The following is a 16,406-nucleotide window of genomic DNA, read 5'->3' as shown; positions in this document are numbered from 1 at the left end:
CAAAATCGTGTGGGAGTTTGTGCTTTAGTATGGGTAATTTGGAATTGTCCTAATGATGCTGTATTTAATAGAATGGCAAAACCAAATTTCTTGCTAGTTATTCACATGACGGCTTCTTCAATCCACATGTGATCTTACCTTCTTCCTATCGAGAATACGGAGCTTATGGATACTGGGTGCAAGCGTTTGATGGTGGTCATACATGCTATCTTCAGCCAGGGTTTTTGTCAGCATTCTAGAGAAATACAGGATGTATATATGCTATTTGTATTCTATGTTTGGATGGCTCATTTTGCTGCAACTCTATGTGATTCTTATTATGTAAACTCTATGATGTGAACCTTGCAATATTATAAAAACCATGTTTGTCGTTTCGATATAGAGGCTAGGGCGATGCTCCCATTTCAAAATAATTTGATTAGGTCTTGTATCAGGTGTTAGACGAGCAACCAACGGCACAAATATGGGCAAATTTTGAATACAATTCTTCCACAAGAATACACCCAATAAGTTATACCAGAAACAAGAGATGTAAGGGCTGAAGGCGAAGGAAGGGAAATACCTTACTGAGCACATCAATTTGTTCAACCAGGTGACCTCAGACTTAGGTCAGCTTGAGGTCAAGGTGGAAAATAACGATAGTTGCATACTTCTACTGACTTCGTTACGATACAAAATTTTGGTTAGTTATTTTACTTGTGGCCGGAATCCCATCAGTTACTATGATATTGTTATATTATGATCAACGAGATAATATAAGTGTTGTAAAATGTGATGGTGAAAGTAAAGGAGCGAACCTAGTGATCAACTGAAATTCGATAAGATGAAGAAACAACTTGAAAGTTTTAATTGTGATGATTTTGATATATAAGGAGGCATTGTCCAACGTGGAAGAAGATTGGTGATACTGCTAATGTGGCATCATTCTCTAATAGTAATTTTGTTGGTGATATTCCAGATCTATCAAGTGAATTGTTCGACGAAGTGTGAGCACACAATTAATTAAGCAACATCTTATCATCTAACGCCTAACAAAGAGTAGTTCTCTTTCTACAAGTCTCGTGAATTTTGAGCTGTCTACCAAAGAAGGCGGTGTGCCTTGGTACATTGTGGTACATTGTGGAGATGTCAAGATCCAAATTATGTTGACCTAGTGCTCAAAGAAGTCATATACTTGCTAGGAGTTGGAAATCAAATTTCACTTGGTCAAATGTAAGGTAATAGTTCTATCTATTGAGTCGATAGGGGACAAGTTGACCATCAGAGCAACAAGGAAAAGGAGCGGATGATGTAGACTAGGAAAAAAACCACTATATAGGTGTGTGTAAGCATCGTTCTTGATGGATGAGCTGACAAGAGCCATATGGGCCATGTTGAGGTGGCCGAGTCCGAGGAGGAGGATGGATGTCAGCTCAGCGAGTGAGCAACAAAGAAGACCATGTTTAACATTACACGTGTGCTCAATGGTTCTCTTGCTTACGCGTCCCCGCTATCGGTTGCATGCACGTTCTGTTGCACCGGAAGAAGGTGGTGGGGAACCGTCACTCGCTGGCTTATGTCAATTTTGCGGGAGAGGAGGTTGGACACAAAAGATGTTATTCATTCACTGGTTTCATAATATCTCTGTCTGCTGCTCCATAAAAAAATGGGGATGCTGAAAGATTTTAGACATTATGGGGTGTAGGGAAGGAAATTTCTCGACAGTTTTTTTCCTTGCTTTTTATGCAAATAGGCTGATTCGAACGCAGGACACAGGTGGAGATACTCTATGGCTCTGTTGCATAGTCTCGAAAATATACAGCTGAAGACAAATATTTACCAGGAGATGTTTTAGTATTACAGATTTACAGTACATTTGATCCAAACAGGACTTCCCCCTCGCTACAGATTATTGCAGTGCAAAAAAGGCCTGCATACCCCCTTGACTTAATGGGGTACATACTAGTACGGTTAATCTCCTTCATCGCCTGATACTTTTCTTTTTGTTGGTTTGGGTTGCTCATCAAGCATATCGCTTGATGCTTCATCGCCTGATACAAAGCACGTACGCATGCATCTATACATTATTCTCCGTCATCACCTGGTGCCAGCGCTGGGAATGCAGAACACTACACCCAGATTGCACCTGCATTGCGGAGCAGCGGGACGAGGTTGCCGCTGAGGTGCAAGGACATGATCTTGTCGGTGGACCCCGTGAGCCTGCCGCCGATGAACACCGCCGGCACAGCGGGGTTACGGCCCAGGAGCCTCGCCAACGCCTGCGCCATCTCCTCACCCCTGGGGTCCTCGTCCAGCTCCACCACCGTGGGGTTCACCCCGAGCTCGCGGAAGAGGCGCATCACCGTATGGCACATGCAGCAGGAGCTAACGCTGAAAATCACCACCGCTCGCTGCCCTGCCAGCTTCGTTACGCGGTCCATCGAAAGATTGGCTTGCTGTAAAAATGTACTGCTACTGCTTTGTGAAAAAGCTTATGTTAATAGTGCCTAAGAGTGATGCTTGTGTCGAAGGCTTTGAGTTAGCTAGTGAGCTGTGCTTGCTTGCTTGCATTTGGGCAGTTTGGGCGTCCTTATATAGGCATGGAAATGTGCAATGCATGACAATATGACCAGGGCCAACGCTCTCTTCTTGTGACAACACATATGGGTCTAGTGTGGAGTAGTATCGAACATTTGGATGCCCATGGGGACGCAGCAACCTGATGCCGAAAGGGTCATTGTGTTGTAGATAAGGCCTGGAGGTCTTACTTTTAGTAGTTCTCTTCTATCCTATTTCACAAGTCAGAAGAGAGAGAGAGAGAGAGAGAGAGAGAGAGAGAGAGAGAGAGAGAGAGAGATTCTTTAGATCATGGTCTTATAGTATAGTACACAATGTTTTGGTATTCCGTAGAGGATACGGGAAAGTAGCAGTGTAGCAGTCCTTTGAAGATTTTAATGAAAATTCTTTTCACAGATCAGTGATAATATTTTCAGAAACAATCCAATACAATGGTTATAAGAGTGATCCACAGTTGTTAGAAAATCATGTAGAAATCAAAACAACTTTCAAGATACCAACTGGCAAGACTCCGAGCTGACATGTGTTCAGGTTAATTATCCAAAGATCGGAACATGAGAATCCCAAAGACATGAGAATCACAATTAACATCATGTACTTGGGGGAGAACTGCAATTATTCTAGTAGGTTTATTCAAGAATACATATGCCTTTGCAAGTAGCGAAATTGAACATGCAATGCATGGGTGTGGAATGCCAAAAACAATGCTGAGAGTATGCGACCAGGATCAATTTTTAAAACTATGTTTAATTATGTATTTCCCCTGGTGCAATGTTTTGTCAGAGCTCCTGATTTGAAAATTTTGAAAAATGGTGTTTAGATTTTGTTATGCAATTACTATTTTTATGGATATGTTAAAATGTGTTATGAATATCTGCATAGTTTTTTTTAAAAAAAATTGTTTTATACGAAGACGACTAGGGGGCGCGCGCTGCGCTCCGCGCCAGCGCACGGGATGACGCGCTTGACATGTGGCTACGCTACAGTAGTCTGTCCCCCATGTCCAACCTGATGGGGATATGTCCTAGGGGATGTGTCACCAGTCTCACTCGCCATGGAGAAGGGGGCTCAAGGAGAGTTCCAGTCGTCCTGGGCGACTGGGCACCGGGGCCTGGTGCGACTGGGCTGAGACCCTCAGATGGGCCAACTGGATAGGAGGCCCGGGCGATTGGAGATGAAGATTACTTGGATGAAGAGCAACGAATCCCGGATTAGTAGCAACTGATATGATTTGGACCTATCCTCATGTAACCCTAGATCGAGGGTGCCCATATAAACCCCCGAGCTAGGCCCTAGAAGACACACCATCTGAGATCCAATCTCCCCCTCATTACTCTTGGCGTAGCCGCCGACTGAGCCCCCCATTGCAATTCTCCACTGAGTAATAGATCTAGGCCTTTTACTCTCTGGAGGGGCTAAACCTGGGTAAAACCTTTAGTCATGTGCACCTCGCTCCGCAGATGGCTATGTCTCTTTGCTCCCGCATCAACGAAGTGCTGCACCCTGTAGCACCTGCCGTGGTCACATCCACGATAGTGGCGCCTACCGTGGGGCATGGGACATCAGGCCTCCGAGCAGCGGCGAGGCCCTACTCGCCTATTCGCCGGCCGGTCGCCTCCGGCAGGATGATCGCCATGGGCAACTTCTTCCACATCTAGCCGAGCACCTACCACCCGGCTCCATCGCCCCTCTCCCACGCTTGGATGGTGCCGGTCGGCATAATCAACCTCTTCGTCGGGCTCTTTGGCATCAGCGATCCCGCCGAGGGACGCCCCGGCCAGCTGCGCGACCCCTCTCCCCCTCTCCGACGAGACGCACGCCGAGGGCGAGTCGGCCCTGGAGGACGACGCCGATTCGGCGGCCGCGGCGTCGGTCGCCAGATCCATCACCGCGGCATCACTCGGGGACTCCATCACCCTAGTCTCCAACCTGAGTGACTACGAGGACAACTCCATCCTCCCCCTCTTCGAGAGCGACTCGGAGTCCGACTCCGTCGACATCCCGCAGTACTAGTTTCCCACTGCTGTTCTCATGTCGGCTGGTGATGAAGCTCCCCCTCCACCTGATCCCTTCTCCACGACCCTCCCAGCGACCGCGAGCGCAACCGAGATCGAGGCACATTGGGCAGCCCTGGAGGAGCAGAGGAAGAAGGAGCTCGCCGAGCGGGAAAAATTCCGTCTCGAGCAGGATTCGGTGAGAGCCGTACCCCAGTACCGCCAGCAGCGCAATCGCCTGCGCATGGAGCGCGCTCGCGAGCAAGGCTTCCGCAGCGCCCGCCTGAACTTCGACGATCCGGACGGAGATGTCTGAGTCACCCAAATCCAGAACCACGGCGTCCCCGAGTCGAGCCGGGACGCCGCCGGCCGAGTGGCGCACGGCGCGCCACCACCACTGCCCCCACCACCACCCGAAGGGAGGCCGGTTCCTCGCGTGGAGGTCGACGTCAATGGCCTGCCCCTCCACTTGTCGCTGGCCGACAACGTCGCGGCCGCTCAGGCCGCCCTCGCAAACCTCCCCGACACGGGAGAAGGCGCGATCTTCGTCCAGCACGCCAAGGCCTTAGTCGCCAAGGTCCTGGAGTAGCAGCACGCTGCTGCAGACTCCCAGGGGCGAATCTACTCACGCTCGTCATCCAGTCGCGCCGCATCCTCGGCGGCAGCAAATCACGCAGTCGCCAACGTCAACAAATGCCCGCCCTCGGCGCCGCGCGCTGCTCACTCGACCATCAACCGAGTCGAGCCACGCCCCTCGCGAGCGATGGTCGCCGCCAATGAGCAGCCAATCAACGGGCGCACACACATCGTCAACGACCAAGCGTGGCGCGCGCGCAACCGCCTGAACGAACACTACGTGGATGAGACCCCTCGCCAAAGCACGTTCAACCAGGTCGGCCCAACATGCTTCGGCCCCATGATCAGAGGCAAGCCCTACCCTCAAGGGTTCAAGGGCCCACGCGACATCGAGAAATACGACACGCACATCGACCCCACGGTCTGGATCGACTCGTACACCATGGCGATGGGCATCCAAGGTTACACAGAGCTACTCGCCGGCCGCTACCTTCCCCTGATGATGGATGGGCTGAATCGCCAGTGGTTCAACACCCTCCCCCCAAACAACATCAACTCGTGGGAGGAAGCCCGCGCCGCCTTCACCGAGCACTTCGCCAGCGCATACACCTGCGCCACCACCATCGAGGATCTAGACCGCTCCATTCAAGGACCCCGCGAATCGACTCGCCCGTGGGTATAGTGGTGGCAGGACATATGGACGATGTCGAGTGGCATCAGCATCGACACGGCGATCTACTGCTTCCGGCGGTGCTGTCGGTACGAGCCGCTCGGTGCCAAGCTCAGGCGCCACAGCAGTGACAGCATCTCCATGGCCGAGCTGTTCAACATCGCCCAGCGATACGCTGACGAGGACCACACAGTCGACTCAGACGACGAGTACGGCCAGCAGCGCAATCGCCGCCCACACCGGTCCGACACTCGCCGCGACGACTACCGCTTCGGCACTCGCCCAAGCAGCAGCAAGCGCCACGCCGACGGCGGCAACACCGAGTTCATCGCCAATGCCGACTACGGGCAGCGCGACCCGAAGTCCTCCCGCCGCGACAACCACGCACCAAGGGAAGACCGCCCCCAGAGTAAGCGATTCGACCCGCACAGCCTGCTGGATGCCCCATGCATCTATCATAGCAGGGACGGGAAGCCCTCCACGCACACGACTGCAAACTGCTTCTCCCTCAAGCAGATAGAGAAAGCCCACCGCGCCAAGGAAAACAACGGCGGCAACTAGAACAAAGACCACAACAAGAACCAGGACCAGCCCAAGGAAGACGGGTTCGGTCGCAGCGTCGGCTCGCTCCACACCTTCACCGGGGTCGGCGACTGCCGCGACAAGAAGGTGCTCGCACGCGCGGTGGCTGTCAACGCAGTCGTTGCGGACGTCCCCCGCTGGCTCAAATGGTCCGAGCAGAGCATCACGTGGAGCCACGAAGACCACACTCCATGCATCGACCAAGGTCGCCGAATACTGGCTCCCGAAGACCCTGATGGATGGAGGTAGCTCCATCAACATCATGTACTACGACACCTTTCGGCGGCTCGGGCTGCCCAACTCGCGTCTCGAGATGACAAGCGTCACCTTCCACGGCATCGTCCCTGGACGGAAGGCCTTACCAATCAGCAAGGTCACTCTACCGATAACCTTCGGCACGCCGGCGAACTACTGCACCGAGCGGATATCCTTTGAGGTGGTGAACTTCCGCAGTCCATACCACTGCGTCCTCGGCCGCCAGACGTTCGCCCAGTTCATGGCCACGCCTCATTATGCCTACAACATGATGAAGATGTCTGGGCACGCGGCGTCATCACTGTCCGCGGCGACCCGGACCCTGCCCTGGAATGTGAAGACGAGGGCGCCAAGATCGCCAACGCCATCATCGCCACGGAGCGCTACAACACCGCCGAGCTCGCCAAGCATCCGGTCAACCACAACGACCCTGCCATTCTCGAGAAGCGGCTGAGCTCGACTCGTCCGCGGAGACCTTCGAGCCGACGACGGACACTCGCCAAGTAGATCTCGTAGAAAACAACTCGAGTAGGCAGGTTACCATTGGGACGGGCCTGTCCGTCCAATAGAAAAGCGCGCTCATCAAGTTCCTCCGTGATAATCGAGATATCTTTGCATGGAAACCTTCTGACATGCCAGGTGTCCCGAGAGAACTTGCTGAGCACAAACTCCACATTGATCCCGCCGCGCGCCCCGTCAGACAAACGATGCGCCTCGTAGGTGAAGAGCGACGACGCGCAATCGCCGAAGAGGTGAACCGGCTACTCGCCGCCGGCTTCATCATGGAAATCAAGCATCCCAAATGGCTGGCAAACCCAGTCCTATGCTGAAGAAGAACAAGACATGGAAAATGTGTATAGACTACACAAGCCTCAATCGCGCCTGCCCGAAGGACCCATTCGTCCTCCCTCGAATCGATCAAATAATCGACGCAGTCGCTGGCTTGGAGTCACTGTGCTTCCTCGACGCCTACTCCGGGTACAACCAGATCAAGATGGCGGTTGAAGACTACGAGAAAACTGCATATATCACGCCACTCGGCGCATACTGCTACACCGCCATGACCTTCGGCCTCAGGAACGCCGGAGCCACCTACCAGCGGTGCATGAACAGCTCCCTCGAGAGCCAAATCGGGCCCAACGTCCACGTCTACATCGACGATGTGGTGGTCAAGTCGACTCGGCAGGACAACCTAGTCGCCGACCTCACCGAGACCTTTGCCAACCTCTGATGCTACCAGATCAAGCTCAACCCCCTGAAGTGCACCTTCGGGGTCCCTTCGGGACAACCACTCGGCTACGTCGTCTCCAAGCGCGGCATCGAGCCCAACCCGGACAAAACGTCGGCGGTCATGCGCACCAAAAGACCAACCTGTCTACTCGATGCGCAGAAGCTCGTCGGGTGAATCGCAGCGCTCAGTCGCTTCATACCCCGACTTGGCGACAAGGCCATGCCTCTCTACCGCCTCCTGAAGAAGTCTGATTCCTTCGAGTGGACGGAAGAGGCACAAAAGGCCTTGGAAACCCTCAAGGATGCCCTGTAGAATGCACCCGTCCTCGCTGCTCCTCTACCCCAAGAAACCATGCTCCTCTACGTCGCCGCATCCAAACGTGCCGTGAGCGCCATCATGGTCATCGAGCGCAAGGGAGAAGGAAAGGAGCAACTCATACAGCGTCTAGTTTACTACATCAGCGAAGCCCTCACCGAGTCAAAGCAACGGTACCCGCACTACCAATAGCTAGTCTACTCCGTGTTCAGGGCCCAGAGGCGACTGCCCCCTACTTCCACGAGCACCCGATCAAGGTCGTCGCCTCGACGCCACTCGCCGACATCATCCTCAATCGCGATGCAACCGTTTGAAACGCCAAGTGGGTAGTCGTGCTCGGCATCCACAACATCATCTATGAGCCACGCCGTGCGGCCAAGTCCCAGGCACTGGCCGATTTCTTCGTCGACTAGGAAGAAGCGTTGCAGCCAACCTCCCCGGCGGACCTCTAGCACTGGACCCTCTACTTCGACGGTTCCAAGAACCTCGAAGGGGTAGGGGCAGGAATCGTCCTCATCTCACCAAAGGGCGACACTATGAGGTACGTCATGCAGTTACAATTTGAGCCCTGCACCAACAACATGGCCGAGTACGAGCCACTCCTCCATGGCATGCGATGACCAAGGAGATGGGCGCAACAAGGTTGCGCTGCTTCGGCAACTCTGATCTCGTCGCCAGGCAAACCTCCGACACCTGCGACGCCACCGACGCCAACATGATCGCGTCCGGCGCCAGTTTTGCCGGGCACGTCATCGAGTGGGTCGACAGGCGCAAGAATGAAGAAGCCGACGCACTTGCCAGGCTTGGTTCCAAGCGACTACCACCTCCGCCGGGCATCTTCCTCGACATCCTCACCCACCCATCGGTGCGAGTACCCCGGGAGGTCGACATCGCCGAGCCACTAATAACCGACAAGTATAGGGGATCGCAACAGTCTTCGAGGGAAGTAAAACCCAAATTTATTGATTCGGCACAAGGGGAGACAAAGAATACTTATAAGCCTTAACAACTGAGTTGTCAATTCAGCTGCACCTGGAAAAGCACTAGTAACAGGGGTGATGTGAAAGCAGCAGTAATATAAGAGCAATAGTAACAGTAACACATCAGCAGTAGCAGTAACACAGAGGCAATGGCAACATAGAATAGTTGATACTACTTCTAATGGCATATAGGACCGAGTGAGTATTTGATGATGAAAGATGGACCGGGGTTCCCAGCTATCTACACTAGTGGTAACTCTCCAATAACAAGTGTTGGGTGAACAAATTACAGTTGGGCAATTGACATAATTATTTTAGGATTAAGACAGAACATCCAGTTTATTAATAATGTAGGCATGTTTTCCATATATAGTCATACGTGCTCGCAATGAGAAACTTGCATAACATCTTTTGTCCTACCAGCCGGTGGCAGCCGGGCCTCAAGGGAATCTACTGGTAATTAAGGTACTCCTTTTAATAGAGCACCGGAGCAAAGCATTAACACTTGGTGAAAACATGTGCTCCTCATATCTAAGCCATCCCCTCCAGTTATCCCAGTTGCTGTCACTCTGGGGCATCGGGTTCCGGACATAGACATGTGCAAACAACTTGTAGATACAATCTAAGCAATAATTATAGAGCTTAAATCTAAGATCATGTCACTCGTGCACTAGTGACAAGCATTAAACACAACAAGATTGCAGCAACAATAACTTCACAAACTTTATAGATAGACTGATCATAATGTAACAATTCATCGGATCCCAACAAACACAACACCGATTATATCAGATGGATCTCAATCATGTAAGGCAACTCATGAGATCATTGTATTGAAGTACATGGGAGAGAGAGTACCAACTAGCTACTGCTATAACCCATAGTCCATGGGGGAACTACTCACGGAGCATGATGGAGGCGGTGGCGTCGATGGAGAGGGCTCTGGGGGTCGATCCCCGTCCCGGCAGGGTGCCGAAACAGGAACTTCTGACCCCCGAAACTAGGTTTCACGATGGCGGCGGCGCTCCGGGAGTCTTTCTGGAGTATGATAGATATCTCTCGGGATTTCGCGTCGTGGGGGAACAAATAGGCAAAGGGGCGATGTCGGTGGAGTCCCGAGGTGGGCTTCCCACACGCCGGCTCGCCTGTGGGCCTGGCCGCGCGGCTGCATGGGGAGGAGGCCGTGGGCCTCCCCCGGGCTTGCCCTTCTGGCTCTATGTGTCCCTCGGAAAAATAGGAGGTTTGGCTTTTGTTCGGTCGAATTCCGAGAATATTGCCCGAACAGCTTTCCTGGAACCAAAAACAGCAGAAAACATGAACTGGCACTGGGGCATCTTGTTAATAGGTTAGTCCCAGAAAATGTATAATAATGATATATAATGCACATAAAACATGTGACAATGATACATAAAATAAGCATGAAACATCAGAAATTATAGATATGTTGAAGATGTATCAAGCATCCCCAAGCTTAGTTCCTACTCGTCCTCGAGTAGGTAAACGATAAAAAGAAAATAATTTCTGAAGTGACATGCTACCAACATAATCCTGATCCAATAATGATGTAAGGCATGTGAACTGAGATCAAATTATTCAAAGCAAATGTCTATAGTTGATATAAGAGATGATATTGCAAGAGTTAAACAAGCTAAAAAATTTCATGAACTATTGCTTTAAAGACATGAAACCGTACAAAGTTCATTAAATATGTTTTAAGTATCCAGCGTAGGAGTTCTATCCTTCATTCCAAGCATCAAGTAAATTTTCACAACATAGAAGGTTTCAGTCAAGTAAAGATAAACATGAACGTCATGAACATGAATAATAAATTTTGAGGAAGCACTTTTGAGGAAGCTCATCATTGGAATATACAACCCAAGTTCTATAGTGTAAATTCCCCACATAGTTATACTAGTAAAACATGAAAACTCTCTCACATGGAGTATAGGTGCTAAACATGAGCACAAATGATGACTATGAATACTGCAGGTGCTAAAACATGAGCACAAGTGTGGATAAAGGATAGTAATGTTGCCCCCTTTTTCTCTATTTTTTTTTATGTTTCTCTTTTCGATGGCCTCCATGGCTCTTTTCACTTTCAGGGGCAACATCCTAATATGACAACACACTTTTTGGTACAAATAACTCATAATGAACAAAACATGATGTATAAAACTGTATGCCTCTGCCAGTGTAGCAGGATGTGCAATGATCTAGCATAACATGGGTAAACCACACATCAGCTGTATAGAATCATGCAAAGCAATATACAAATAATAAATGACAACAAGTCATGTAATGTAAAATGGAAGTTGCATGGCAATATATCTCGGAACAGCTATGGAAATGCTGTGGTAGGTAGGTATAGTGGCTGTTTTGAGAAAGATGTATGGGCTTATGTGTAGGAGAACAAGAGAAAGTCCTCCCACGGGTTTGGATGTACTGGCGAAGTATGCACAACTCTCAATGTGAGCAAAAGGCAATGTACAATACCGAAGAGGCTAGCAAATTTGGATGGTGGAAGTGCCAAAAACCGTAGCTTAACATTAGTCAAAAAGAACTCACAAACTTATTGCAAACAACTAGCAGGTTCAACATTAAGAGCATGATTAAAATTCACTCCAAAGAGGGCCGTTCACAGTGGCACAAGTACCCCGCTAGATCCCTCGACCTTCAGCACAACTTAGTTATTACGATGAACCCTTAGACATGGAAAGCTATCAAGTCCAACTACACCTTCAACCATTTAAATAGAGTTTATAGTACGGCACAAGCTTAAAGACAACAAGCCACTACTGATTTTAACTTATTTAACCAGCAAGCTTTACCATCTAACTACCTCAAAACGTTTGCAAAGAATAAGGTTATCAAAGCTCAATGATCTACAAGATTATGCAAGTATTTCATTATACCACTACCACATGCAACATTTTCTGAACCAACCAAATAACAATCAATGCTAAGGTTTTCAGCTTTCGCCATGAACATGAATAATAAATTAAGAACACAAGTGTTCAAATGAAAAAGCGGAGCGTGTCTCTCTGCCACACAAGAATGCTAGGATCCAATTTTATTCAGGAAACAAAAACAAACAAACAAAAATAAAAGCACACAGACGCTCCAAGTAAAGCACATAAGATGTGGAAGAATTAAAATATAGTTTCACTAGAGATGACCTGATAAGTTGCTGATGAAGAAGGGGATGCCTTGGGCATCCCCAAGCTTAGACGCTTGAGTCTTCTTGAAGTATGCTTGGGTGACCCACAGGGGCATCCCCAAGCTTAGGCTCTTCACTCTTCTTTATCATATTATATCACCCTTCTCTCTTGACCCTTGAAAACTTCTGCCACACCAAACTTCTCATAAACTTCATTAGAGGGGTTAGTACTCAAAAAACTTTAATCCACTTTAGTTCTGTAGTGACACATTGCCAGAACTCAATAAAACATTAGCTACAGCTCTCCACGTCTAGAAAGCCTTACTTAAAGTCCACAGGAGACAATGCAAAAAAACAAAGACAGAATCTGCCAAAACAGAACAGCCAGTAAAGATGGAATTTTTCGAGGTACTTCCGTTGCTGAAATCAGAAAAAATGAAACTAATGAAAGCTGCGTACATATCTGCGGATCACGCGTGAATTTTTTTCATAATTTTTCAATTTTTCTGGAATTTATACAGCTCAAAATGGTGGACAGAAAAAATATGTCCCTGCGCAGAAATCCAAATCTAGCATCAACTTTCTATTAGAGACTTTACTTGGCACAACAATGCGATAAAATAAAGATACAAAGGAGTAGTAACAGAAGTAAGCAAACTCCTTGACTCAAATAAAAGAAAAATTACAGAAATAAAACAATGGGTTGTCTCCCATAAGCGCTTTTCTTTAACGCCTTTCAGCTAGGCGCAGAAGATTTTAATGACGCTCACATAAAAATAGAAAAGGAAGCAAAAGGAGCATCAAGAAGAAAATTCGAAACACATTTAAGTCTAACCCGCTTCCTATGCATAGGAATCTTGTACACAAATAAATTCATGAAGAACAAAGTGACAAGGATAGGAAGATAAAACACGAGTAACTTCAAAATTTTCATCATGTAGAGAGGTGTTTTAGTACCATGAAAATTTCTACAACCATATTTTCATCTCTCATAATAATTTCCAGTAGCATCATGAAAAACTCAACAATATAACTATCACATACAGCATGCTTTTCATGATCTACAAACACATAATTTTTATCAAGCTCAAAAATAGTGGGATCAAAACTTTCAAACCCACTTTTTAAAAATCTATAACAAGATGATTGATCATTCTCAAGAGATATGGGACTCCTAGATAAAGTCAAGACCTCTGCAATCCCATTTTCATTAGTAGTACATTTAATATTATCAAGTAACATAGGACCATCATCTAGAGCTTTATCATAAACATTTGCTAAGCAAAACTCTTTAGTACCATGCATTTCGATATCAGGCACAAACAAAGAATTATCATAAGATTTATCAAAATAGCATGGATTATCATAGATAACAGTAGCATAATTATTCTCACAAGTTTTACTCATAGGGAATATTTCAAGAGAATCCACAGGAACATAACATTCATCCTCCTTTGGTAAGCATGGAGGACAATCAAATAGTGTAAGAGATAAAGAGTTACTCTCATTAGAAGGTTGGCATGGGTAGCTAATCCATTCTTCCTCCTTTTGTTCATCACCCTCCTCCTCTTTTTCATCCAATGAGCTTTCAGGTTCATCAATTTCTTCTTTCGCAGGTTCCTGCAAATTGTGAGTGCATTCTTGTGCATTAATGAGTCTCTCTTTATAATCAATGATATAAGGATTATTGCGGTAATGTTGTATGCAATAATCAAGGATAGAAGAGACATAATGTTTAAGTTCCTTACAAACAATACAAGTTTCATAATTTTTAGCCACGAAGGATTCTATCTCAGAGGCTCCCATAAATAAAACAAATTATTCTACTTCTTCGAACCCAAGATGAATATAGTTATTCCAATGATAGTTCACAATTAAAACTTCTTCACTAAAGCCACATTGGAATTTAAGATGTTTAGTATCCTGATTAGAGCAACAGTTTATATCATGGCGTTTAAGCAAGATTTTAGCAATTGTATTCAATTTTACTAACACGGCACTCATGACTTTATCCTTTCTTGATTATCTATAATTCATATATAATTCTATAAGATCCATACAGGTTGTGGGTTCTTCCATAACAACAGTTTTTAATTTTTCGGTTTTTCAATTTTTTCTGGATTTTCGGGTATATAAGAAAAATAAAACAAGACAAAAACAAACTAGACAAAAGTAAACTAAGCAAAATAATACTAGACAGAAATAAACTAAGCACAAATAAACTAGACAAAAGTAAACTAAGCAAAACAAAATAAAAAAAACAGAGAGAGAGATAGAGTGTACTCGAAGGTTGTAGACTAGGGTTTTGCTAGAAGTAGAGGGCAAGTAGATCTCGAAGGTTTCAGCCGAAAAGTACTCGCTGATTGTAAAAAACTAGGGTTCTGTTGACAATAGATTCGATCGTTTCTTTGTCCCTCGACTCCCTCTTATATAGGAGGTGGAGCCGAGGGATTCGTCATACATAAGTTACAGAGTCCGGGAGGGTTTCTAACCCATCCCGTGAAATTACAAGTCTCTATATTTCCTAATACAACTCTAGCTTTCCTTATTAACATCTTGGGCTCCCGAACCTTCTTATTCTTCGAGTCCTGGGCCTTCAGTAAACCCCGAGTACCATCTTCGGCAGGCCCATTGGGGATGCCTATGTCAGTATCCCCCGAGATTTTGCTTGAATCGAAGAATCAGGAAAAATCTCCCACTTTAATCATTCAATAATTTTGTCGAGTTTATCATATATCTTTTGGATATGCAAACACTATTTTGTACAGGGATAATGGTAGTTGGGGCTAGTTCATCTGACGGATCAGGTACTAGTTAACTGCTCTAGTGGCAATCCGCAAAAACCTACTTCAAGATCACGTCCCTGGACATGATCTCGGGATACTGGTGTAAACTTCGATAGGTGCCGCTTAAGGTCTTACCATTCTGTCGAGTCCCAGTCATATTTTATCGGGTACCTAACGCGTCCGTTAGGATTTTTCTTCGTATCTGTTGATACGGAAAAAAGTAGCAAACCGCCGTCAGAGACGGTGCCACGCCGCTCAGAACGGATCTGGGGTCTTACCTTCGCAAAGTTTTCCGGCATTCAGAGATTATTCGCGACTTTTAGCGCTCTGAGAATATATTGTCGAGTGCTTTTCGGCTGTTGGAATAGCACATTTTATTAAGTCATATTTGATGACTTGTTTTGCCTCCCCGATGGGAGTATATGTAGAGCTAACTGTATAACTCGAAATATACTCACTTTTTTCTTTTTCTCTATATTTTTGTATAAATTCATCGGGCACGCGAACAGCGTTCCCGATTGGAGTAGCCCCCGAAGCTACAGCCAAGGACTTGTGCTTGGTTGTAGGCTCCACAGATTAATATCTTCTGCCGCTATATTGTTATTCCTTCTTGAGCTTTTCACATCTATCGGGTGCGCGACCAGCGCTCCCGATGGGAGTAGACCCCGAGGCTATGAACAAACGCTTGCATTTGGTTATAGGCTCTCGTCATTTCTATTTTGTCAGACTCGAAGTTTTCTTTCTTTTTTTCAAAGTAGCCCCCGAGCATTTGGGCAAAAACTTGTATTTGATCAAAAGCTCTTGAAATAATCAATAATCTTCTATTGTCGATGATCTTACTAAGCTTCATAGTCGAGTTTTTTGCTCTTGCCAAGGTGACATCATTGCTGACGATAGCCACGATTACTGTATCGGGAACGTGCGAGAACCGCTTCTCTCTCTGTCTTGTGGGTCCAGATTTCCTATCAAGTTGACACATTGTGCAAGTGGGGGACACACGTCCTCCGCTTTTTCCGGCGCACGCACTGTGTCGCCTGACTCTTCTTTTCTCAGTAAAAGTCCATTTTTACCCTTTGTCCACGTGTGCGCCATCTACCTCACAATATCTCCATCCAACGGTTGCGTCGATTCGCCGCACCGCTATTTAAAGCCATCTTCTTCTTCTTCCTTCGGCACTTTCGCTCGCGCCGCACCTCTGCTCTTCCTCTGCAAAAATTCTCCACTGTGCCCCAGAGCTCTTTGTGCTCCACCGCTCTTGCGCTCTTCTTCTCCACTCTCGTTCATGCCACCGCGCAAAATCACCA

General features: G+C 47.3%; 1 protein-coding gene across 1 annotated transcript; it reads right to left on the bottom strand.

The window, feature by feature from the left end:
• Nucleotides 1–1,721: 1,721 nt before the first annotated feature.
• On the bottom strand, nucleotides 1,722–2,531 carry LOC127304714 (glutaredoxin-C1-like). Its single transcript, XM_051335318.2, has one exon. It carries the CDS (start codon nucleotides 2,418–2,420, stop codon nucleotides 2,109–2,111), a length of 312 nt encoding a protein of 103 aa, XP_051191278.1. The 5' UTR covers nucleotides 2,421–2,531; the 3' UTR covers nucleotides 1,722–2,108.
• Nucleotides 2,532–16,406: the final 13,875 nt, after the last annotated feature.

Source organism: Lolium perenne, chromosome 5 (genome assembly GCF_019359855.2).
Source record: "Lolium perenne isolate Kyuss_39 chromosome 5, Kyuss_2.0, whole genome shotgun sequence".
Taxonomy (NCBI): Eukaryota; Viridiplantae; Streptophyta; class Magnoliopsida; order Poales; family Poaceae; genus Lolium; species Lolium perenne.
This window is presented reverse-complemented; position numbering and strand designations above follow the sequence as displayed.

What these genes read in the sequence shown, in the direction of transcription:
- LOC127304714 (XM_051335318.2), bottom strand. Translation starts at nt 2,420, where the DNA reads ATGGACCGCGTAACGAAGCTGGCAGGGCAGCGAGCGGTGGTGATTTTC.